General features: G+C 40.8%; 1 protein-coding gene across 1 annotated transcript; it reads right to left on the bottom strand.

Annotated features, from left to right (window-relative positions):
- Positions 1–365: 365 nt before the first annotated feature.
- LOC108673846 lies at positions 366–19,507 on the bottom strand. The gene is made up of 9 exons (XM_018161723.2): positions 19,357–19,507; positions 12,364–12,405; positions 9,683–9,796; positions 9,210–9,321; positions 3,502–3,636; positions 2,515–2,634; positions 1,612–1,782; positions 957–1,228; positions 366–651 (listed from the first exon to the last, which is right to left on the bottom strand). Exons 1-9 carry the CDS (start codon positions 19,402–19,404, stop codon positions 556–558), a joined length of 1,110 nt encoding a protein of 369 aa, XP_018017212.1. The 5' UTR covers positions 19,405–19,507; the 3' UTR covers positions 366–555.
- Between the last annotated feature and the right edge of the window lie 5,250 nt (positions 19,508–24,757).

The following is a 24,757-nucleotide window of genomic DNA, read 5'->3' as shown; positions in this document are numbered from 1 at the left end:
CTTTTTACTGCATGTACGTCTCAGTGAGCCGCACACCTTGTCGCGCGAATGGGCCTAACGTAGCACATACGTTTCATTTCTTTCTTTCTGAAATATGTCCTAAGAATGTATGAGTTGAAGTGTTCAATTAGCCTGCCACAAATAACGAAAAGGTTCCGTTCTCTGTGACATTGCACCAAATGTTTTCATCACGTCGTGCTAGAATCAGCACCTCACTCGTCATTCTAGTCGTACATTTGCGTCAGGCTTTCCATTCGCTTCATGAATCTGTTCTCTGAAGCGCATAAAGAAGAAGTATGAACAAGGAACCAATTTTTCGGTGCCGCTTTCGATGGGACGCAAGAAATATCACAGCGGTTCAATAATTTGGCTTTATTGAAATCAATCAACAAACAAGTTTGCTTATAATTTTTTCAACTAATTCCTGTCAGAACTTGAAATTGGGTAGCCACTTGAACGTAGGTTGCCACTGGAACACACCACCGTCAGAGGCGTGGTTGCCCCTGGGACACACCATCGCCAGATGGTTGCCACTGGAACACAGCGGCCCAACCACTAAGCAATCCAAATCCTGAATAAAAACCCCAATTTGGCTGTTTTGTTCGTCGCAGTGCCACTCAAAGTGACTGCAATGTCATCACCGTCTCCACCCTGTCGATAAAAGGTCGTTCATCAGGGCATATCATTACTTAAGTTTGACCATTAGTGATTTGAGCGAATAACTGAAATTAATAATAATTTAAGAATTTAATTAATAACATTTACTATTATATAAATTATATAACATTTTGTCAACAGTTTATATGAAACAAAGTTAAGGTGGCAGAAACGATGTGCAATGCTTGAAATTATCTAGCCCTGCGTTGCTTCGTTCGATGTTCCATGCAGCGGAATTGAAGTTCCAAAGACAAGGCTCAAATGGATTAATTCTTCTAGAACAAACATAGATTACTGACCGAGAAATCTTCGAGGCATAACTTCTTCTCTATTGGAGCGCCATTAGGATTGTGCCTCACGCTCAACGTATAGCCGTCGCAGGTCCCGGTAGCGCCCATGAAGTCAACGTTCTCAAAGGAGATGCTCATCGTTTTAACTGAAGTTAACGTTACGGTGCAGTTGTAATGCGGGCCGTCGGGGAAAGGCCTGCAGCCCACGCCAGGATGCGAGTAAAGGACTAGGGCCGATGAGAGATCAGCAGGGACTTGGATGATCTTCCCGCATTCTGTTACTGCAAAAAGAAATGCAGAAGATACTTTGGCTGAAATTCAGGAGAAGGCAATGAAATAAATCGATTTTATTCCATCAAGAGAAAATGTATCATGTATTTTGCTCGGCACGAAAGCGGTCCGGACGGAGAAGTGGAAACTCGTATTTCGAGTTCACGGAAACTTGTTACGTTCAACTTAAACGGCGTGACGATGGTTCAGTTCAGCATCGCTGAGCATAAATAATGGGCTGATGTCATCACGGATCTGGTCGTAAATAAACTAAAATTGTAAGTTTTCATATTGAGCGATAATTCGATTTTTTAGGTGAAATGTCACTTTTTAATTAGAAAAGGATATTATACAGCAAGTAACAGAACGAAAGTCATATCTGATTTAGACGCACACACGTGATGAACGACGGAGTCATATTTTGCCACAAGGAGAACGTGCCGCCCGCACGAGATGTCGATGAGGCAAGAGTCCAAGTCGAAATAAAAGAAGTAGACTCCCGTGTAGCCGCCGTCTTCATGGGGTACAATGTATGCATGAGAGTCTGCCACAAAATCTACGGCCTCTGGAAGGGAAAACAATACCTGATGCTTCGTATCAATGTTATTTTTTGATGCAATAAAATGTCTTGAATTCAGCGGTATGTTTGTCATTTGTTCAAGTTGCAGTGAACTAGAAGCAGCTTTGAAGAACTCAAGCTTGTGAAGTTGAACAATATAATATGAGTAAAATTGCATGTAGAAAAAATCTTACTGAAATAATTCCTGAAATAGTGTTGTACGACGAGGAAATATTTGCCGTAAGCAATGAAAGGAAGACGTCACAACTAGACCTGAAAGTCGGATATTGCAATTTATGTGTTCGCAGCATCTGGAGGTTCGATGAAAAATGAGTCTGTGAATGCCAACGTAGTGATTGGGACGTTCGCAATCCAATAATACAACTAACGTTATAAATTTGGCCCTAAAATTCTTAAGATATATCGTCAAAATCAATAACTGAAATCAAAAACAAAGTATTGCGAGTAAATATAATATTATTTAAAACTACAGTATCACTCGAAGGGCCCACGTTGTCATACCAAACTAATTGAACATAGTCATACAATTTCAATCACAATAAAAAAACCGATGATATTATAGCTTAAAACTGGACGTACTTGGAGGCCTAGTAGGGGTGAGCCATTCCTAATATAACATAGTTGAATTAGCGGAAAACATAGGAACTTATTGAGAACATCGAGGAGTTTAAACTTAATTTTTAAATGCTTGATTAGGGGGTTATCAAAATTACTCACCATTTTCATCTTTAAGTTGAAACACATTGTTGTTCGACACTTCTTCCAGAAGGAAGCCCAACAGATTGTACTGTTTGGCTGAGACACCTCCCAAAGTAGTGTTGATGTACGGAGCAGCACCTGTTAGAATACGTTCCTATAACATGGCAACCAAAATTTGTATTGATAAAATATAACAACAGAAATTGACGAGTCGTTTCTCCGCACATACATTTTATTTACTTGAATTATAGATCAACCTTTGGTCTGTTTGAAACCAACCTCGTCATATGTTCCTGCACTAAGTCCAACAATTCTCTCTGATCATTTCGCGTAAATAAGGTTTCCCCCATGAATAGTGACATTTTCCGGACCAAATCAATAAAGCTACAGAAAACATTGAATGTTTGCAATGACTTATGTTGATATTACATTAGGTCGAGACTCGGGGCACCTCTAAATCAATAAAAGTCAGAAACTTCGTAAGCACATTGCTGTATAAATACAACTTTTCACTCATGATCATCAACATTATAAAGACCACAACAGCTGTATTATTCCACCGACAAACTACAGACGGGCTTCGCTAGACCCGCCTCCTGTCTACAGGTTACAGTTTAAAAACAGTGTTAAACAACAGAGTTAAAAATAGGATACAAAGCAGAACATCTTCGAAAGTAGATTTGAAGATACGGCGTATTATACAGAAGTTGCTTTTTATTCCAATAGTCACTTATTCGCGTTCTTTAAGTCGGTCAAAGATTAATCGGTCGTGGGGTGGTTTGTTATGAATTTCTTTACCTGAATAACTTATTCTTTCCGTCGGTTGCAATACCAGTTCAAAAATGATAACAAACAAAGCAATATGAATTCGGGTTTGATCGATAGATTTTATCGATGCCTTGAGTTGCCTCACGCTGGCTGCGCCAACATAATTTCGACCCAATATTGCTAAGAAGTTGTTGCACTCACCCACAGATCACTAAGCTAACCACCGCAATGACTTACTCGAGTTCACGAATTTAGGAGGTGTGATAGAGGAGTCCGTCAAGTAAATGACTTTGGCCCCCCAAAGACAGTTACATAATTTCTCTCGGAATGTGAAAGCCGTGCAGTTTCCTTCGAATGAAAATGCAGCCATATCTGAAAAAATAGGTTACTTCAACACCAAGATCTGTTGCTATAAATATTGTTTCAACACGCGTTGTTTGAGCCTTATATGGAAAGCTTTGCAACTGCAGACAAAACAGCTACCTACGAGGACACACTTCCAGAAGTGCGATTTTCGAACTTGATCGCTCTTAAGATTCTCCAAATAATATCAAATTTTGATGGACAAAATATATATCTTATGGAAGTTAACAACAATTTGAGTTATCGATCTTTTGATAATTATAAACTTGTTTGTGTAATTGATAATTGGCACTGAATGAAGTTCAATGCTACTAAACACAATTGAGCAAAAGAGTTCTGACTTCGACAATTTCTTTCATTATGGGTGTTGGCATTCAACTGCGAGATCAGGCGAAAAACAAGATTATTGAGTTGTAGAATTGACGATGCCGTTAACTATTTTTCCAATTGAATATTAAGAGTATCCGTTTCCTTCACGCATTTGACAGTTCCAAACTTATACAGCAGGTAGCATGAAGTTTTCTTGCAGGGCAATTATGCAGTTAATTACGGACGACGACTAAGCCATCGATTTACTGACGTACTAATCAGCTCTCACAGTGCAAAAGGAATAGAGCCATATCCTTACCTCCTACAAATGTTTTGAATTTGAAGACCACCCTACACCTATGAACCGCCACTATAAAATCCTGCTATGAGTGTGCATCTTACGACCTCACCTACACACATTGCAGAAATACATTTTAAAATTTTTCAATTACCAACAGGAACAACACACTAGCCGCCAACTGAAAACAGAAAAAAGCTTTCACGAAAAAACAACACTAGACCAAGAATCACAGAAGACTCAACACACATACACAGAAACAGACAAACCTGCAATATAATAAACAAGCATTCCTTAACACAGCCTCACTTTCACCAATACCGCACAAATCAAACTGACAGAATAATTCTTGAAATACAAATAGACGCGCCAGACATGAGGGCTATGGTTTCAATAAAGATACCACAACACAACGTCCGACACTGGCAAAATAAAATATTTACATTATCAGCCATTTACAATAACACTCCGGTTTACAACTTCCAAGTGCACAATACAATATAATTCTCTCTTCTTCTGTCCAGTGAGTAGTCCCAGGTGTTTCAACCTGCCCCAGTAGATCAGCTCTAGCTCTCTCATTCCGCTGATCCTGAACGTGAAGGTCCGCTGGGCTGACTTCAGTTTCCGCACCGCGCCCGCCTTAAGCGGAGTCCAAAGCTGGCAACAGTCCTTAAGATCAGGGAGCACGATGAGTCTGATGAGTGTAATCATTGGCGCTGCTTCTCTCATTAAAAATTTCTGCCAAATCCCCTTTATCCGTTGTCTGACTCGCGCCAATATTTCCTTGTTGTGGTCATCGAACGTGCCCAGCAGGAGATGTCAGGTTGAATCAACGTTGAAACAACAAAACTCATGACGCTGCAATAACGTTGAATATTAGTTTAGAATGAAAATTTAATCAACATCGTTTTCTCAACGACGGACATTTCGACGTTGAGATCGCGCTCAGATCTGACGATAAAATCGGGAAACATATATGCGATTTTAAAATCAGAATTTAATGCTATTTCGACGTTGAAACAACGTCGAAATGTACGACGTTGAAAGAAGGACGTTGATACAACTTTCATTCTAAACTAATATCCAACATTATCGCAACGTCGTGAGTTTTTTTGTTTAAAGTTGATTCAACCTGACATTGCCTGCTGGGTGGCTTCGATATTAATGAACATTACGAAATCTCGAAAAAGTTGCTTCTGCTCAATTTCTGTGCCATCCGATGCCAAGTAGCGATGTGGCATCCCGGTCTCTGTGTCGACTCTATCTCATTACAACCGAAATTGGAGCCTTTGAATTGCATATTATTCACTAGTACCCAATCGGAGGTTGTCTACAAGTTATCCTGTAACCTCTCGCAGTCCTGGTCATTTGTGAGCCTCATCAGCACTCATGTATCGTCCGCTAATAACGATTTAGATGCGTAGGCAAGCTCAAGTCGACGTCGGCGATGTGGTTGAGGGAGAGCATCGGTCCATGCACCGAGTCCTGTGACACTCCGCTTTTCACCCTCGCTTCTCTCGATCTCCGATTGCGACGACTTGTACTCTATCTGTAAGAAAATTGTGGATTCGACCTAACAGGCTTCCTCCAACAGCTTCAGCTCTCTGAAGAGCACCCCATGGTAAACATTGTCAAAAGCTTTAACAAAGTCCATGTATACGTACTACGCCCACGACAGCTCCCTCCTCCAGTAGGGCCACAAGATGGTGATGGCGCTCCAATAACCATGACCAATGGGAACGATTTCACCGGAAACAGTGTTTACCATTCTTATACAGTTCAGCCTCTTCCATTCACTGGACAGGACTCCTTGCCAATAACTTCTCAAAAACCTTGATCACCGGTGAGGTCAAGGTCACAGGTCTGTAATTTTGGGGTCTGTCCCTCGGACCTCCATTTTGGATTGGCGTTATCAGTTCTTTTTGTTGCCCTCAGGAATAATTCCCTCCAACATCGAGGTTTAACAGAGCCAAAAGCAATTCAGTGTTCCAACACACTTCTTCAATAGCACTGCCGGAATTCCATCGGGTCATGGTACTGAAAACGTCGTCAGTACTTTTCCGCCTGGCAGCTCCTGGAGAATTTCGATTTCATTCGCTTGTCTTGAGGAGCGGGGTTTACTGAACACTGATTTAAACTGCGATCTCAGTAAGTCACACATACTCTGGTCACCTCTGGCAAGGATATCGTTACCCTACGGCGGGCCCGCTTGTGTCTTTATTTTAGCCTTGGAATGAGCATATTTAAAAAAATACTTAGAGTTCTCCATGATGACCACAACTACTCGTTCCTTGACAGCTAATTCATACGTCCTCTGCGAGCCCAGCAACCGCGTTCGGTTTCCATTTGGAGCACTAATAGTCTCTGTCCACTCAGATAGCTAGTGGATTTAGCTATTTGGTTATTCAATCGTGTGCGTTTTCCCATGACGATTCATTGGTCTCTTGTAATGCTGCGGACTTTAGGGCCCGTATTTAGCGGGATATGATGCACACATCTGTGTTTGTTTCTCACATAGTTTTGTGTAAATTCCTTCTTCCTTCCTCTCAGGAAACTCTTCTCTCCAATCAGTTTCGTCAAGTTCATTCCAAATTGCTACCCAATCCGTTCTTCAACGGTAGAAGTTAACCCTCTCCCGCCGTATGTCAATCTCCGGAAACATAACTTTCAAGTTAAGTTATACGTAAACTATGGAGTGTAACAGCCTGAGGACGTTTATAGGCAACAGAGAACATCTCAAAGTTGTTTTACGTGGCGGCAACCATCAGTGCAAATCATTTTGCGCTCACTAGCAACGCACCCTTTTTGAGAAGTAGGCTCGTTACAATATTGCTCCGGTTACTCATGTCAGGTGGTAAAGGGCTAAGCCCTGCCAGTCCCTTTTGGGGTATAACCCTGGACTGGGTTTCAGCTCCAAATGTAGTTTCCACCATCACCAGGCAGTGGTCGCACAGTGATGTCTCTTCAACCCGAACGTCCACCATCATTCTTCTTTGTTAGTAAAGAAGATATCGAGGATATTGTGTTTTACACTTCTACACAGACATGCTGGTCATATTTGACACTCAACAAAGACTCATCACAATAGGAACTACACACATCCCACCACGCACAGAGTACATTAACTACTTCGACTTCCATACACTACTGAACAGGCCACATCCCGTCTGCCTCCTGGCAGATTTAAGAGCCCGACACACAACATTAGGAAACAGTGACCTCAGCCTCATTGACATACAACTTCATTCTCTAATAGCCCAAAGCTATTGTACACACATCGGCCCCCACTCTACAACTGTCAACACCCACAACCTTGTGTCATCGCAGATCCTTCCATAGAGTAAACTGGACCTTGTACAAAATCACTATTACAGCATACAGTACCTACACAATTTGACCCAGTACTATTACACATAGAAAAACTTCCAGAATATTTGACAAAACACGTATAGAACGCCACCGAAGCTCTAATTCCCCACATAACACACTGCACTGTTCCCGGCATTTTCCCACCCACGAGACACTGCTCATCCAAACACAATATCAAGACACTCTCCAATACATCCACACCTACGACTCATCATTAGCACTAAACAGACACCTCATCACCCTCTGCGAACAACTACACACTGCATTCAGATACCTCCTTACACGGACGTTACAGGACTTCATCAACACTGGGAAAACAAACAAATCTTATAAAGTTCTGATCTTCAATAAAGCGCATACTTGATTCCAACACATGACAGGCCCTCTCATAACTCTAATACAACACACAGCATGCCACTCCAGAATAGAAAGAACCTATTTTGCATATACATATGTAAAACATATTAACACCGAACGACATTATAACAACGAAGTCTTTTACCTCGAACACATCCACACCATGCAAGACCTCGGTGAACAGCAATACATACCATCTCATTCATCCATGCAATCATGTCAACCTAACCCGACTTCACTCAGTTGACGACCCACCCAACACTATTGAAGAATTTCAGCACACTTTAAAAACAGTCAAACAAGTTCGGCCCATGCACAGGCATCACAACACTCCAACGCAACACCTAATCAAAAACATGATCCCCTACCTACTAAACAAGTTAAATCACGGCATCTTCGTTAGTTGTTTCCCCGATTCACTAAAATACGTCATCATGGTCTTCCTCTCCAAACCAACCGACTCAACTCATTACTGGACATCTGCAGGAAGCTCTTAGATAAAATGTTCAGCAACAGACTATGAGAACACCTCACCATTCACAACACATACAACACCAGAGGATACGGTTTCAGGAAATACATGGGAACTCACACAGCATTAGCCACATTCCACGAAACAATCGCCATACACCTGGCACAACGACAAACGATCGACATAGTGCCTCCTGATGTGACTTCACAAGGTCTGGCACAACGGACAGTAATAAAAATTAATGCAACAAAATCTTGCAATGCGCTCGTCATTTATAGAAACACTCCAAGCTACCTCACCAACAGAACAGCATCAATCAGAATAGACAACCACATAGGTCCCCCTCTACAATTACACAGGCGCACCCCAAGGGGCTTGTCTTTCACCCCTCCTCTACAGCTTTTAAACCCACGGTCTCCCTCCGCCACTCTCCAACACAGAGTATAAAGCATTTGCAGACGACATTATACAAATAATAACTGGACGATATACACACAAATTCAAAGTAAAACTGACACGACATGCCATTCAGTAGGTAAATAAATATAATAAAAAAATGAACGGCTCTTCTAGACCAACACAACCAAGTTTCAAGTCTTCCCCCTCGCAACGCGTAAAACGCCGATAGGTACGTTCGGGGGTTCCTGATTTGTCAAGACCTACAGTATCACGATTGAAATTATACGTTCATGGAAGTAGTATTCTCGCCTATGGGTTACTAGCTGCTAAGGTCGACATTTTCTCCGCTGCAGGATCGTTTCGTTGCAAGATTCTCACCTGCTAAGGCCGACTTTCTCGCGCACTCTACCACATCCTTCGCTGACAGCAGTAGGGTCCTATTGACGGCGGAGGTCAATAAATCCGCGGTGAGTGAGTGACGACGGTAAGTCTGAAGGAAATGGCTCAATAAAACCATGATAACAAATTTTTTCATACGTTGAGTTCACACGAATCTAATATTTCATGTACAGTACCTAAATAACACAATTCACCAAGCTAATTGAAAACAACAACTATTGAGAGAGCTGCACGATATTGATATTGAGCTGTTACCACGCGAAATATTATGAGAACTTTTCCATTCAACTTATTTTCTCCAAACGAATGTTTTGCCATCATTCTTACACTTTCTCTACAACGTTCAGAAATGCATCTCAGAACACAAAATTCCCGCAGAATTCACGGACGAATGAAATCGAATTTCAGAGGTACTTGGTCCCATCGTATCTACCTTTAATTTGAATGCTCACCACAACAGATTTCCGCCCCGGCACCACCAGAGTCCTGAAGCTCACAGATATCGGGGTCCGGGATTTTCCGCGTCCACAGTCCAGCGGACCAGCCGCGCGTGGAGCCAAGTTGACCTGCGGGCGAACGGAAGATGTAATCCTGATCTTGAATCAAATGCAATAAGCCAAAAAAAATTGAAAACAAATTATCATCATTTGGAGAGAAATTGGTTAACAACTTCTTAGTTTTATTTTTTTTTGTCAAATGTTTGCGTATGCTTACCTACAACTATAATTTACGCAATTTTGGGGGAAATAATTAAGTTTACCCCAATTTCCTCAGGTATTGCTGCAGTAATTGATCAATAAATTGATCTACTGTGATTGTATCTCCGCTAAATGAATTATATGAACTAGGGAGACGAATGCTATCTCACTATCCATTTGTCTACTTAAAAATAACAGAGTTTGCAAATTAATGCCTCATTGTTGAACTCACTCGTGAAATAATGTGCCACAAACTCAAAGATTCTACGGGCCTCAACAATTTCTCATTAATACCAATTAAATAACAAGTTTGATTGAAGACCAGAGAATGCTTTTTATGATAACAGAATAGAATTTTCGGCACTGAAAAAATAGGCCTATGACCTATTGCCGTTTCTTGTACATTTCGTGACTTGATTCCGCAAGGGATCCGCCCTTTGGAACCCGAATTTCCCATAAATGACGATTGATTGAGATAGCTGCTGGACTTATTGCCTGGTCCGTAAGTTGCTGGGCATTCATGACTGATCATATGCTCCTGCATAGCTTCGTCTAGTCTGTTTTTGAAGATGTTCATACTCGGAGAGTCAACGATGCTATCAGGGAGGCTGTTTCACATGTCGGTGACTCGAAGCCATAAGAAATGTTGTCGCATGGATGTGTTACAATGTTGTTTTTTTTTTAATTTATAGACGTGGCCCCTGGTGTTGGTTCTTGTTTCAAATTCTAGGACTCCTTCTGGGACCTTGTGTAAACCGTGGGTTTACTTGTATACTTCAATGAGATCACCACGCAAACGTCGACAATAGAGGCTTGGAAGCTTCATAATCGTTAATCTTTATTCATAAGGCTTCCCTTTTAATTCGGAATTATCCTAGTTGCACGTCTCTGAACACTCCACTAAAATTTTGCCCTTTCTAGTTTTGGTGACCTCACGGCATTTCAAAATTCTAGGTTCTGACGTACGACAACAATATACAACATCTTCATCGCTTCTGCATCTTGGTACGCGTAAGAGCGTCTGGCCAGTTCAAGTCGTTTATTGGCTTTATTAACTTGACCTTCAATATGCTTAGAAAATTTCAACTCACTGTCGACATCAACTCCTGAGTCTTTTTCCATTGCCGACTTCGGCATCACCACTCTGTCGTTACAACCATGTTTTCTCATACTTATAATCTTGCTGTTCATTGTTCTAGCCAAGGTGGATTACATTACATTAATTTTGGCAGCATTAAAACGCAGCTGTCACTTCTCAGCCCAGTCCACTAACCTGTCAAGATCACCTTGCAACTGCATTTTTTTGGCACGTATTTTTCACTGTGTAATAAACTTTTGTGTCGTCAGCATACATCGAGCACACGCTAGACACAGCTTCTGGCAGATCGTTTATAAACGCAGCGAATAAAACAGGCCCGAGGACGCTTCTTCGTGGCACGCCGCTGCGCACTGAAGCACAGTCTGACACGATCCCTTTTATACTGACACATTGTCGTCTCCCTAATAGGAAATCTCTGATCCAATTGAGTACATTACTCTCAATTCCCAAAGACTACAATTTTCGCAACAGCCGCTGATGAAGGACACTATCAAATGCCTTGGCAAAATCGAGGTACACTGCATCTATACCGGCTCCCTTTCGCCAACAACAATTAACAATCTTCTTATTTGATTTTTCACTGAGTCGAACAAAATTTCTTGCTGTTGCCGGAAGAAAAAGCAGGTTATGAAACGAAATTTTACTGGAATGCAGCGTTTCCAATATACAATATTCATTATCAAACAGGGGAAGAGTTTTGCAACACCTGAAATTGAACTTTTGGAGATGACAGTAGTACAAATCATAATATTTTGGATTCAGTTTGAAATCTAGGCTTGAAATCAATCTGAAAATAATTTCAGCGGTCTGATGAATCCTGTAGTTTGGAGGTTGATAGCTGGAGACCCGCTCTTGAGGACCTCAGCTATCGCCTGATGTTTCGAGCCTGGCGAGTGCTGAGGCTCTCATCATCAAGAGCGAGTCTCCAGCTATCAACCATAAAACTAAAGGATTCATCAGGGCGCTGAAAGAATTTTCAGAGTAAATTTAAGCTTGAATTTCAAATTGTATCCATAATGCCCGTGATTTGTACTACTGTAATTTCCAAAGTTTAATTTCAAGTGTTGAAATTGAAATTGACTGATTGAAAAAACAACTTAGGAGATTGTTAATAGAAATAATGCTCATGGTCTTCAAACAAAATTGCAAAAAATAAAGACTTCTGCCGAATTACACCAATTAAATAACATGTACATTCATTATCATAATTAATACGTCAAAATCAGCAGTTCAATTGTTGGGAAAGGTTGCCGAGATCAAAAAGGTAATAATTAAGAATGTTCAATAACAAAATGTTCACAACAGGAGACACGGTGACCCGGCCCGTTGTACTTACGCTGTCAGGAATCGATGCCCAAACGAGTCCAAGACACGTCATCTGCAACACAAAAGACGTTAGGGCGAAAATGGGGAACAGCTTCTGACTCACGCTTGTTCAAAGTTTACATTAGTCGTGTTAATCATAATGCTTGCAATAAGATGCGTTAGAAATGCGCTATTCAAATAAAGTAAACTTATGTCCACATACTAATATCATTTTACGGCTAGCCGTCGATTAACATGGTTTGGGGCTATGTTTTGTGCGGGTTGAAATTGCAAATCGCGATCTTAATATTTTCATGCTGTTTAGTGCAATACTAATTTTTTGTTTAAAGCTCCTTTAACCATCATATATATCATTCACTGGAAGAATTTAAATAGAAGAAGCCGAAATAAGTGAATTCTGTATGTATTGAAAGGAAAATAAGCATTTGCATTTTGAAATTCCATAATTATTTAAGGCTGACTCATCTCAAGAGTTTCATTAAAGAAAATATTCACTTTTACTGAACATGTGAATTTCATGATAAAGTATCAATGTTTTCTAGAGAGTGATGCTTGAGGTAAACTTTATTTAATGGTAAAATTTCCTTTTTAGTTTATCGTCTTCCAGCCGTCAAAATGTCCTGCTCCTTTATGTCATGGGGCACAGCCGTAGGCCACAAGTTTTACTTCTATAAAAGCCCTGGAGCCCACGTCCAGCTTCACCATGCATTAACTTTAACCAGCATAGAGCTAGAAGCGCTTGAACTTCGTAACCAGACTGCGCTTGAACTCCGTAATGTAGACAAGAGTCTCAATGCCGAAAGGTAATAGCACCGTAGGCCTTCAGCCAATGCTCAAGCATGATCGCTCAGAAGCTGGCAGTTCCTCATCCGACCGTACCTACTCCGGCCTAACCTCTTCTGGCCTAACCTATGCACGCTGTCCCAGCTCACAACCTTCTTGCAGCCAACGGCTGGCTCTATCAGCACACTTGGACCACCTTTCTAACTTTCTGCAGCCAATGAGGTTAGGATAGGTCCGACTAGGTTTGTTTTGGGTGGAAAAATGTTGCAATTTGTGTAGGTTAGGCCGGAAGAGGCGTGGCCAGATGTAGAATGGCCATGCTTAGCTTTAGCAAGTTTATTTTGCGGCTGTGGGGCTGTGGACATCCGGCGCTAAGGCTTTGAGTACTTGACTTCATAGGCTATAATGCCCTCTAGTTTTTTACCTACGGAAATAAAATGAACTGAGTGTGAAATTTGGCAAAGCAGGCCTCCGGCATGCGTCCCAATGTCATAGACTCGCTTGGAGCTTTTATTATTCGAGACGATACGTGACCATTTGTCACGATAAATTATAAAAATCGGGACAATTTTCAAAATTATCGGAAAATCGGGACTATACTGAAACGAGACTACCTGCAGCTATGTGTTGCAAGCATTCTAAAATAACAAATTTCACAATCTTCACCACAACAGTCATAAATATTGCCAGCCTTCTTAAGTAACAAATGCCACAATCTTCAACACAGCATTTATATATGTAGCCAACCTTCTTAAGTAACGTGTGAACAGACAGAAAGAGTGTGGATGTGACCAGAACTAACAATACGAAAATGATGCAAGTGGGACTGATAAATATCAGGGCATGGGTCTTGGAAAAAATGAAGATTTGTGTAAAGAGTTGGAAGCACATCAGATGGATATAGGAGGAATAACTGAAACTCAAATGAGAGGGAATGGATGTTTAAAAAGCGGGAAGTATGAGATGTTTAATAAGGGAAGGAAAAAGCAACAAACAAGGGTCGGGGAGAGTTGGAGTTATTGTACGTATGGAGGCAGGCTATGGCGTGGAAGAAACAAGTGTTGGTGAAAGCGAGATGAGCTAGGATATACTTGCTGTAGAGATCGAGTATGCAACAACTAAGTCTGAAAGGATGGAAGGGTTTCAAGTGGTGATGATCGTATGTTACATGATTGTGTAGGGAGTGAGGTCTGAGCGTGAGAACAGAGAAAAGTATGCCTGTATAAAGAAAGTGCTTGATGAAAATAGCCATTGATGAATATAGCCATAAGATAATAGTAGATATGGGAGACATGTAGTGTACTAGGAGAGCCTGTAAACAAAAATGGAGGGAGAGCTTCTGAATGAGTTTGTGTTTTAAAATTAATTTGAAAACCTGAATGTTATAATGGCTGAAGGGAAGGTGACCTGGAACAATAGGGAAAACTGTTCAGCAATTGATTATATTTTGGTAAATGCGAATGCAAGAAGAAAAGTGATGTGCATGTGGGTGGATGAAGCTGGTGTGATTGATATCAGAAGTGATCATAATATGCTTGTTAGTGAGTTGAAAATGCATGATACACATGTGAGAGAGCCTGACAAGTAATGTAAATGGCAAGTGAAAGGTGTGGACTGAAATAATTTTAGTGCGAAACTTATTGATACAGAATGGGAAGTGACAAATGATGTGAATGGTAAGAATGAACAACTTAAGAAATGTATGAACGAGGCGGTAAGGACTGCATATACAAGGACAGCTAGGAATAAACGCAAAAGCCGAAGAATGAATGAAATCTGGTGGCGTAATGATGTGAGAGTTTTAAAAAAATGAACGAAAGAGATGTAATCAAGTTTGCAGGCAACTTCAGAAAAAGAGGCATGAGAGTGAGGATTGTGAGCAGGAATATCAGAAAGCATGGCTGAGGAATGAAGAACAACAGAGACGAACCAAAACTATCATTAGAAATCATATTGTTGAGTATGAGCGAAATAGAATAAATGAATTTGTTATGAAGGGACAGAGAGGTGGACGCAAATGGTATGCCCTCCTACGAGGGGACAAACGGGAAGGTGATCTGAGAGTAGATGGGCTGAAAGTAGAATGTAACTGAACGAACAATGTTGGCGGAAGCTGTGAAGAAATTCTGCATGGGAAGACATTGGTGGGATGAATGACTTATTTACGCCAAGTGCAAATATTGTTTCATTAGAACGTAAAAATCTCAGTGGCATAGACGAGGAAATTACAAATGAGGAAGTGAAACTAGAGGTAAAGCGATTGAAGAACAATAAGTCAGCTTGAAGGGATGAGATACCATATGAGATGTATAAGTATGGAGGTGAGAGTGCGATTGGCAAAATGACTGATCTGTGTTCAATGTTGTTTGGACAAATGAGTGTGCACCTGAGGCGTGTGTAACCGGAAACACCGCCGCGAAGTTGAAATATTTACGGGTAGCGTGCTGACTTGGTATAGACTTTCGTACTGATCCTAAACACGAGGGCTAAAGAGTCGCTCTTCGGTCCGGCTTTAAATTCCCGTGAGTTGGAGAAAGGAGGAATGAACACAAGAAACTTTTCGTAGTATACTGGTAATCTCCAGGCAAATTACAAGTTTCTTCATACGAGGCGCAAAATTTATTATTCGTCTTAGTCCAAAAGTTCCCAGAAAAGGCTTGACACTTCAAGAGTTCAAACAGCCGAGAAACCACACAGAATGAGCCTTAATAAACAGCTGAGAATTACAAAATGGATAGCAAATGGTACGGGAACTAGCCGCACCGAGATGCCAACAACTAGCCACAGTGACTAGAGGTTCTAGCCCTAATGCACTGCAAAGAATCACAACGATGGACAGCAAATGGTACGGGAACTAGCCGCACCGAGATGCCAACAACCAGCCGCAGAGATTAGGGGTTCTAGCCCTAATGCACTGCCAAATCACGAAAACGGACAACATATGGTACGTGAACTAGCCGCACCGAGATGCCGACAATGAAACCCAGAGACTAGGGGTTCTAGCCCTAATGCACAGCAAACGAATCACAAAACGGACAGCAAATGGAACGGGAACTAGCCGCACCAAGAGGCCAACGACCAGCCGCAAAGACTAGGGGTTCTAGCCCTAATGCACTGCAAATAATCACAAAACGGACAGAAAATGGTACGGAAACTAGCCGCACCAAAATGCCAACAACCAGCCGCAGAGACTAGGGGTTCTAGCCCTAATGCACCACAAGAATCACTAAAACGGACAGCAAATGGTACGGGAACTAGCCGCACCGAGATACCGACAATGAACCGCAGAGATTAGGGGGTTCTTAGCCCTAATGCACTGCCAAATCACAAAAACGGACAGCAAATGGTACGGGAACTAACCGCACCGAGATGCCTACAACGAACCGCAGAGATTAGGGGTTCTATCCCTACTACACTGCCAAATTACAAAAACGGACAGCAAATGGTACGGGAACTAACCGCACCGAGATGCCGACCAACACAGTACCACTGAGCAAACACAACTTTCCCGCAAGGGTTAACTCAGCTAAAATGAGCTTACATCAACACCCCGTTTACAAAGTGCAAGAAATTGGCTAATAAAATTGTCTATACGCAAAAAAATAGATAATATAGTATATTACAATAAAATAGAATCATATTATAATCCTTTGGTCAAGTAATGATATGTGAAAGTTGATATAAGATAGAATATCTCTCGAGGATGATTAACTCGCGAGCGCGTGAGTCGATATCAGTTCGTAAATAGACTAGACAAATGAACATTGACTAAACATTATCCAATACAATGAGAAGTATTATCACCTAATAAAATCATATTAACAAAGAGTTTAACCTTTTGACAACATGACTACAAGTTATAATCGACTTCTTATAGCACATCTGCCTCTAAGATGTCTAGCTTTCCTTACGCAAGATGGCGACGTAGTCGTCTTTACTTTAACGATAGTATCGTAGGTTGACAGCACTGATTCTCGCACAACAGCAAATCATTACAATTATCATATAAGAATAAAGTCCTTTTTCAAAATATTTGCACATTAAAGTGAATAAGTCAACTTACAATTAACACATCAAAGAAATAAGTCTAAACGTGTCAGGGCTAGCAGACGACGCGTGGCGCTTCGCAGACGACTGCAACGCAACGCTACTGACAGATAATATCACTGCAAAGGAGATTCCTATTTCAGTCACGAAATAAAAATATGCCTACGCATTCTTTAGTCATACAAAAAATATCACATAATATGCATCCCGTCACACTTGGAATGAAAGTCAGGTAACCTTGCTACACAAGGGAGGCCACAAGAGCAAGAAAGAACTCAAGAATTACAGGCCGTTTGCTCCTGCTGACAGCAGAGGTAAAATTTTCTGTGCGGTTATGCATGAGCTCATGCAAAGATGTATGAGGAACGAAAGAGTGCTTGGTAAAGAGCAACATTGTTTTAAATATGAGAGAAGATCAGAAGATAATATATATGTTATGAATAAACTGATCGGGAGAATGAAAAGAAATGGAAAGAAAATGTACCTGGCTTTTCTAGGCATAGAAAAAGCGTATGAGCGGGTGGATAGAGAGCTTCTGTGTCAAACACTGGGAAAAATTGGAATAAGTGAAAAATGTGTGAGATTTGAGTGAAGTATGTATGCGAATGCTAGAGCAAAATATAAATTTGGGGATGTAGAGACGGAATGAGTATGAGTAGCAACAAATCATAATCAATCACTAATCAATCATAATCAAGAACAAATTAGTGAGCTTGAGGATATGGCAAATTCAAAGTCGATGGTGTAATAGGATGATTTATATGAAAATATCAAAATATTGTGCAATAAAATAAAAAAAATCAAATAAAACAAGAATATGAAAAATATTTCACTTAGCATTTAAAAGTACAGTTTGTCAGTTTTCCATAATTGCCCTAATTTACGACAGCTTATTATTGTGATTACAAGCTAAAAGAGAGTGTGGAGCAATCACTAATTATTTAATCATTGAGTTCTTCTTTAAGTTTTTGAAATAGTATTCAATAATATATCTGGTGCTGAGTAAGTTGTCTGACTATCATCTCTTGACATATAAGTCGTCAATTGTGATTGCGTCTTGGCAGGCATACTCCTGCTCCATCTAGCATACTAGATGGAGCAGTATCTATCTCCATATCTACGGAGAGAAAGATGCACAAAAGCATGACTATATAAAGATATTCATTAGAAACCAAAAATTAATGTCTTCTCAAAAATTAAAAGAATTGTCTCAGTGATAGATCAACATTCACAAATGTGTTTGATCTACTGAGTGATTGTGAAAGACTGAAAAAAATCATCGGCGCTGAAAGCAATATAGTTGGCTGAGAAAGCTCTAAATAATTTTGCCTCGAAATGTATTTGGATATGATTTTAGTTAATGATCTTAGATCTCTAGGATTCAGAGATTTTGGAATTTTTCCCGCGAATGGAAAACTAATTGACACCTGGCATAAAAAAGGTTACACTTCTTTGATTAATAGCACCTATTATTATTAATATGCTAATCATAATAGCTATAATGATAACTTTAACATATATATTATTTTTTTATGTACAAATAATAAGATTTCAAAATTCGCAGTTATATGAAGCAATTGGTGAATTTATGAACAAGGAGAGCCTCTCAACGGAAAGAATCTTTTTATTTCCCCAAACATGGGCTGCAAGAATCAAAGTCATCAATGCGCAGGAAAAAAGGACAAAACGGATTTTGGCAGTAACGAATTTGGATGGTTGCGAAGTTCAAACCAACCGTCGAGAATTGAACGAAAACAAAAGAGCAGCAGATACGTAACAGTGACGAAAACCCCCAGGTAAAGTATTCAACTTCTCCGTGCACCGCGTCAATATGAATTTGTTCATCTCTATCGTAATTCATGACAACCTCGCGGTTTGGCGATCACTGCGGCAATACGGACTCGGCTAGTGCGCACATTACCGCACATTACCCGCCGTAACAATGTGCTCAACGTCTGAGTTTGACACCTGCTAGTTGAGTATTTTAGAATTAGTAGGCATAATTTATTCGTTCATGCAGGTTCGATAACAGAGAATGCACTTAATTTAATCAAAATTTGTGATATGATACATGGGCATTAAATATTACTGTAATAAATATGATTATTATGCAGTAGTAACCAAGGGAAATTCAATCTTAGAACACAGAAAATGAAGTTCATGGCCCACGTACCGAAGTGATGAGGCCCGCGAAGAAGATTTTGCCAAAAAGCTGCCGCATGACGACTGCTCGAACGCCTTCTAGCTTAATACAATTTTCGACCTACAAAAATTACTGCAACGAAATTAAATAAGTCTTGTAACCGCGGGGAGGACACCTGTTATGAGACTTGTTATTTTAATAATTTTTATTATAAATGTTTCAGTAGGTAATTAAAAAAGTTGCACTTTTTTCTTAATAATTCAATAAATTGAATCTAGGGTAAGGTAGTAAACCAAAATCTTCTTCCACCACATATTTTGTAAGAAGCCTTTGATTCTAAATTAAAGAGAAATTGAAATTCACACGTAATATCTCGGCACGACAAATGTCGTGGTACGCTCTCGAGCATCCCCTTGAACATTTACAGCGAAAAGATATCCACTCACAAACAAAGGTTCAAAAATGAAAATACCCATCTTTGCAGTGTATAAGAGGAAAAAATCGAAAGTATTTGTAATAGTGCGGCTCCAGACGGGACAACAAAATTTTCTTAACACGCCAGGCACCACAGACCGCGCTGGAAGAGCGAGCAGTTAAGACTGGCACCGCTCTACGCTGGTACCACAGCACATAGGCAGCTTCATGCCCTGGCACCAAAGCTGAGGCTGTTGGGGGTAGGAGGAAGCCTGTTAAGGTGGATCCACAACTTCCTTACACAAGGGAGTACAAGCAGTCGCAATTGGAAACTCGAAATTGAGAGAAGCGAAGGTGAAAAGAGAAGTTCCGCAAGGCTCAGTGCTTGGACCGATCCTTTTCCTCATCCACATTGCCGATATTGACTCGGAACTCACCCACACCTCTACATCGTCATTTGCGGACGATACAAGAGTGCTGATGAAGATCACAGATGACCTAGACTGCGAGAGGTTGCAGGATGACCTATCGTCAGTTTACGATTGGACCTTAGTGAACAATATGCAGTTCAACGGCACCAAGTTCGAAGTAATGGGATACAGAGTCCGCACAAAGATCGAGATGCCACATCGCTACTTGGCATCAGATGGCACAGAAATCGAGGAGAAACAACTAGTTACTCGCGCGCAGCCGGCAAAGGATGAGGTGGATATGGCGGACATTTCGAACGAGAGAAGCAGCACCAATGATTACACTCTTCAGAGCCCTCGTGCTCCCGAATCTTGAGTATTGCTGCCAACTTTGATCGCCACTCAAGGCGGGTGCGGTGCGGAAACTAGAGGCAGTGCAGCGGACCTTCACGTACAGGATCAGCGGCATGAGGGAGCTAAACCTGAACTACTGGGATAGGCTGAAACACCTGGGACTGTACTCACGGGAGAGGAGAAGAAAAAGATATATCATACTGTACACTTGGAAGTTGATAACCGGACTGGCTCCCAACTTTGAGAGTGAGACCTACAGAATAGTGACACGTTACAACAACGAAAGGAGGGGGGAGACAGTGCAGGGTTCCCCCATTTAATAACCGAGCCGCGGCCGGAGTACAGACTCTTCGTGAGGGCTCACTGTCCGTGGTAAGACCGAGGTTTTTTAATGTCTTGCCAAAAGAGCTGAGAGGAGGGGAGTTCACCCTTGAAACATTCAAGAGACGACTGGACAAGTGGTTGAGAAAGATTCCGGATTGTCCAGTAATGGGAAACTGCTTGTCAGCCAGTGACAACCAACAGCATCTTGCATCAGCTGGCCCATAGGAGAGCAAATAGACGGAACACGTCCAACGTTTAACCGGGACCCGAGGGCGACGTGACCTGCCTAGCGACGACTCGGAGACGGAGGACGACGAAGGCGGCGCACCAGCGTGACCGGGGACTTGGAACTCCCGAACCCATCATAAGGTCATAAGGACATAAGGCACCGCCCGGCGCTGACACCTTCCGAAATGAGGATGGCGCAAGTGTCAGTTCCGATCCTGCGGAACGCTACTTGATACGATCATGCACGATACTCGATACAACTTGCGTACGATAAGAGATTCGATTGTACACGATATTTGAACGAATGGACGCGTTACTTGATGAAATTGTGCATGTTACTGATACAATTGTGCACGATATTTGGTACGATTGTGCTCGATACTGAAAAGATTGTGCTCCATACCTGACAAGATTGGGCCCGATACTCGAAAAGATTGTGATCGATATCTGAAAAAATTGACCTAGATACTTGATAAGATTTTGCTCGATGCTGATAAATTGTATTCGATACTTAACGAGATTGTGCTCAACACTTGACGAGATTAATCTCGATACCTGAAAATATCGTGGTCGATACTTGTTGAACTTATGTTCGATACATGACGATATTTTGCTAGATACATGATAGGATTATGCTCTGAACTTGACGAGATTGTGTTCGTTACTCTGACAGATTGTGCTGGATTCTTGACAAGGTTGTGTTCGACACTTCACGAGATTTTGTTCCATATACTTGACGAGTTGAAGCTCGATACTTGAAATGATTTTGTTCGATACTTAGTGAGGTTGAGCTAGATACTTGACTCAATACCTGATAAGATTGTGTTGATACTTGACAGGATTGAACTAATTACCTGACTAGTTTGGTCGCGATACTTGATATGATCGTGCTCGATACTTATCGAGGTTGTTCTCGATACGTACATGACGTGATTGTGCTTGATATTTGACGTGATGTTGCTCGATAGCTGATATGATTTTACACGATACATGATGAGATTGCGTTCGATACTAATAAGATTGTGCTCGTTATTTGACTAGATTGTGCTCGATACTTCATGAGATTTTGCGCGATACTTGATGAGATTGTGCTCGAAAATGGACGAGTTTGTGCTCGATACTTGATCTGATTGTTCTCGAAACTTGATGGGATATTGCTCTACACTTGATATGATTGTCGATACGTGGTATACGTGGTAAGATTGTGCTCGTTACTTGACGAGATTGTGTTCGAACCTTGAAAAGATGGTGCTCGATACTTGAAAAGATTGTGCTCGATGCTAGACGAGATTGTGCTCGATTCCTAACGAGATTATGCCCGATATTCAATGAAATAGGGCTCGATACTTGATAAGACTGGATCGATTCTTGACGAGATTGCCTAATACTAGACGGGGTTGTGCTCGATACGTGCCAAGATTGTGCTCGACACTCCATAAGATTGTAGGGTAACATGGGGGAAGCGAACCCCCCCCCCCCTTACTTTTTTAAGCTAAATTTTTGATGAAGTTTTAATTGATACGAGGTAGTTCTTTGTTATGTTTAAAGTTACAACTAATGAGGAATGAATGATGTGAATTAATTAGACGCCTATATGGTTACCCAATTTCTAATGAAACACTATTTTGGAAAAATTGTCGAAATGTGCCCATTGCCCCACCCTTGGGGCAATGGGACCATGGGCTTGGGGCAAGGCGCCCACCGCTGGTCCCTTTACCCCAATTGCATATTTTTTGTTTACAAATTACAAACCAACACTTAATTACAGTTCAAAATAAGAAAAATATAATAAAAAATATTACATTCATTCATTTATTAGCAACGTAAAATATCATATATTTAACTTAAAAAAATATATTCTCGGCCTGAAATTCACTGACGTGAAAAAGATATTTCCAAGACATGAAAATATATATCCGTGACTTGAAAAATATATCCTTGCCATAAAAAATTCATCCTTGACATGAAAAAATGTATCCTAGACTAGAAAAAATATATTTACTTGATCAGAAAAAAACTTCGTTCCGATTTCGTCCATAATCCAGATATTATGTGCAGGGAATTCGTACTTATTCGTGATTTCAGCCAACACAATGAAAACTCATCAACTTTTGGCTCATTGGTGTTGAAATCAACTTTTGGCAAGGCAAGATTTAATAACTCGATAAGGGGTCATAAACACGCATAACTGGAAAATAAAACCTGCTGCCTTGAGGCGGCAAATAAAAAAAAATCATGCAATATGAAGTGCAATGTGTAATTTAAAAAGCTAGTCATGGTTTTGAAGAGCTCATTGAGACAGATCTAATGATGTATAACACTAGACTTCTAGAAGCGCATTGAGCCCTCCATGTGCGCTTTGCCCCGTGACAAGCATGGGCCCGTTGCCCCACTAGGTATCATTTCAACTTATATCGTTTCAACATTTTATTTTAAAAGTTGATAGTCTAAACTTGAACTCAAAATTATACCTATAAATAGTACTTTCAAAATGTAATTCACAGTAATTTCAAAAACTTTATATAGAGTAATCGGAAACGGTTCTATTAAGCACCAAAAATACTTTTATCTGGGCTAAGCCAGTTATTTGCAAGTAATTTATCAACGTAATCTCTTAGCAAAATGTAGAGCCATAAACTTCATCCCAGTGAAACTGTCGACCGGCGGTAGAGAACACGGACCAATATCTGCCATACTTAGCGAGAAACCCGCTATGGGCCCAATGACCCGCAGATAGTGGTCCCTCTTCCCCATGTTACCCTATACTCTAAACTGGACGAGATTGTTCTCGATACTTGAAGAGATTATACATGATACCAATCGAGATGTTGCTCGATACATGATCACATCTTGCTCAGTACCTGATGAAATTGTGCTCTTTTCTTGGCGCGATTGAACTCGGTACTTGATATGACTGTGCTCGATACTTTATAAAATTGTGGTCGATATGTGTCGAGTGGTCGGACATATGACGAGATTGTACTCGATATTCAATAAAATAATACTAGATATACTTAATTGTCGAGATTGTATTCGATGCTTGTCTAGATTGTGCTCGATATATGACGAGATTGTGCTCGATACATGATGAGATTATGCTCGATACATTTTAAGATTATGCCCGATACTTGATGAGATTGTGCTCTATACATGATGAGATTATGCTCAATACTTGACGAGATTGTGCTAGATACATGATGAGATTATGCTCGATACTTGACGAGATTGTGCTAGATACATGATGAGATTATGCTCGATACTTGACGAGATTGTGCTCGACATAAAAATGATATTGTGCTCGATACTTGTTAAAATTGTACTTGGTTCTGATGACATTGCTCTCGAAACTTAACGATACTGTGCTCGATTCTTGACCAGGTTATGCTCTCTTGACGAGATTGTGCTCGATATTTGACGATGTTATTCTCAATACTTGACGAGATTGTGCTCAATACTCGATAAGATTGTGCTTAATGCTTGACGAGGTTGTGCTCGATACTCGATTAGATTGTTCTTAATGCTTGACGAGATTGCGCTCGATACGTGATGAGATTGTGATCGATACATAATAAGTGCAAAATAGTGGGTTGAAAATTTCCTTCTACGTGCAATTAGTCCACAAAGATCAAGCTTGACCGCTCTGAGATGTGCTTTAATTTTTAGCAGCCGTCAGTTTAGTAGCTTGATCCCATCGGGCGCAC

The sequence above is a fragment of the Hyalella azteca genome, unplaced genomic scaffold (genome assembly GCF_000764305.2).
Source record: "Hyalella azteca isolate HAZT.00-mixed unplaced genomic scaffold, Hazt_2.0.2 contig11881, whole genome shotgun sequence".
NCBI classification, from domain to species: Eukaryota; Metazoa; Arthropoda; class Malacostraca; order Amphipoda; family Hyalellidae; genus Hyalella; species Hyalella azteca.
This window is presented reverse-complemented; position numbering and strand designations above follow the sequence as displayed.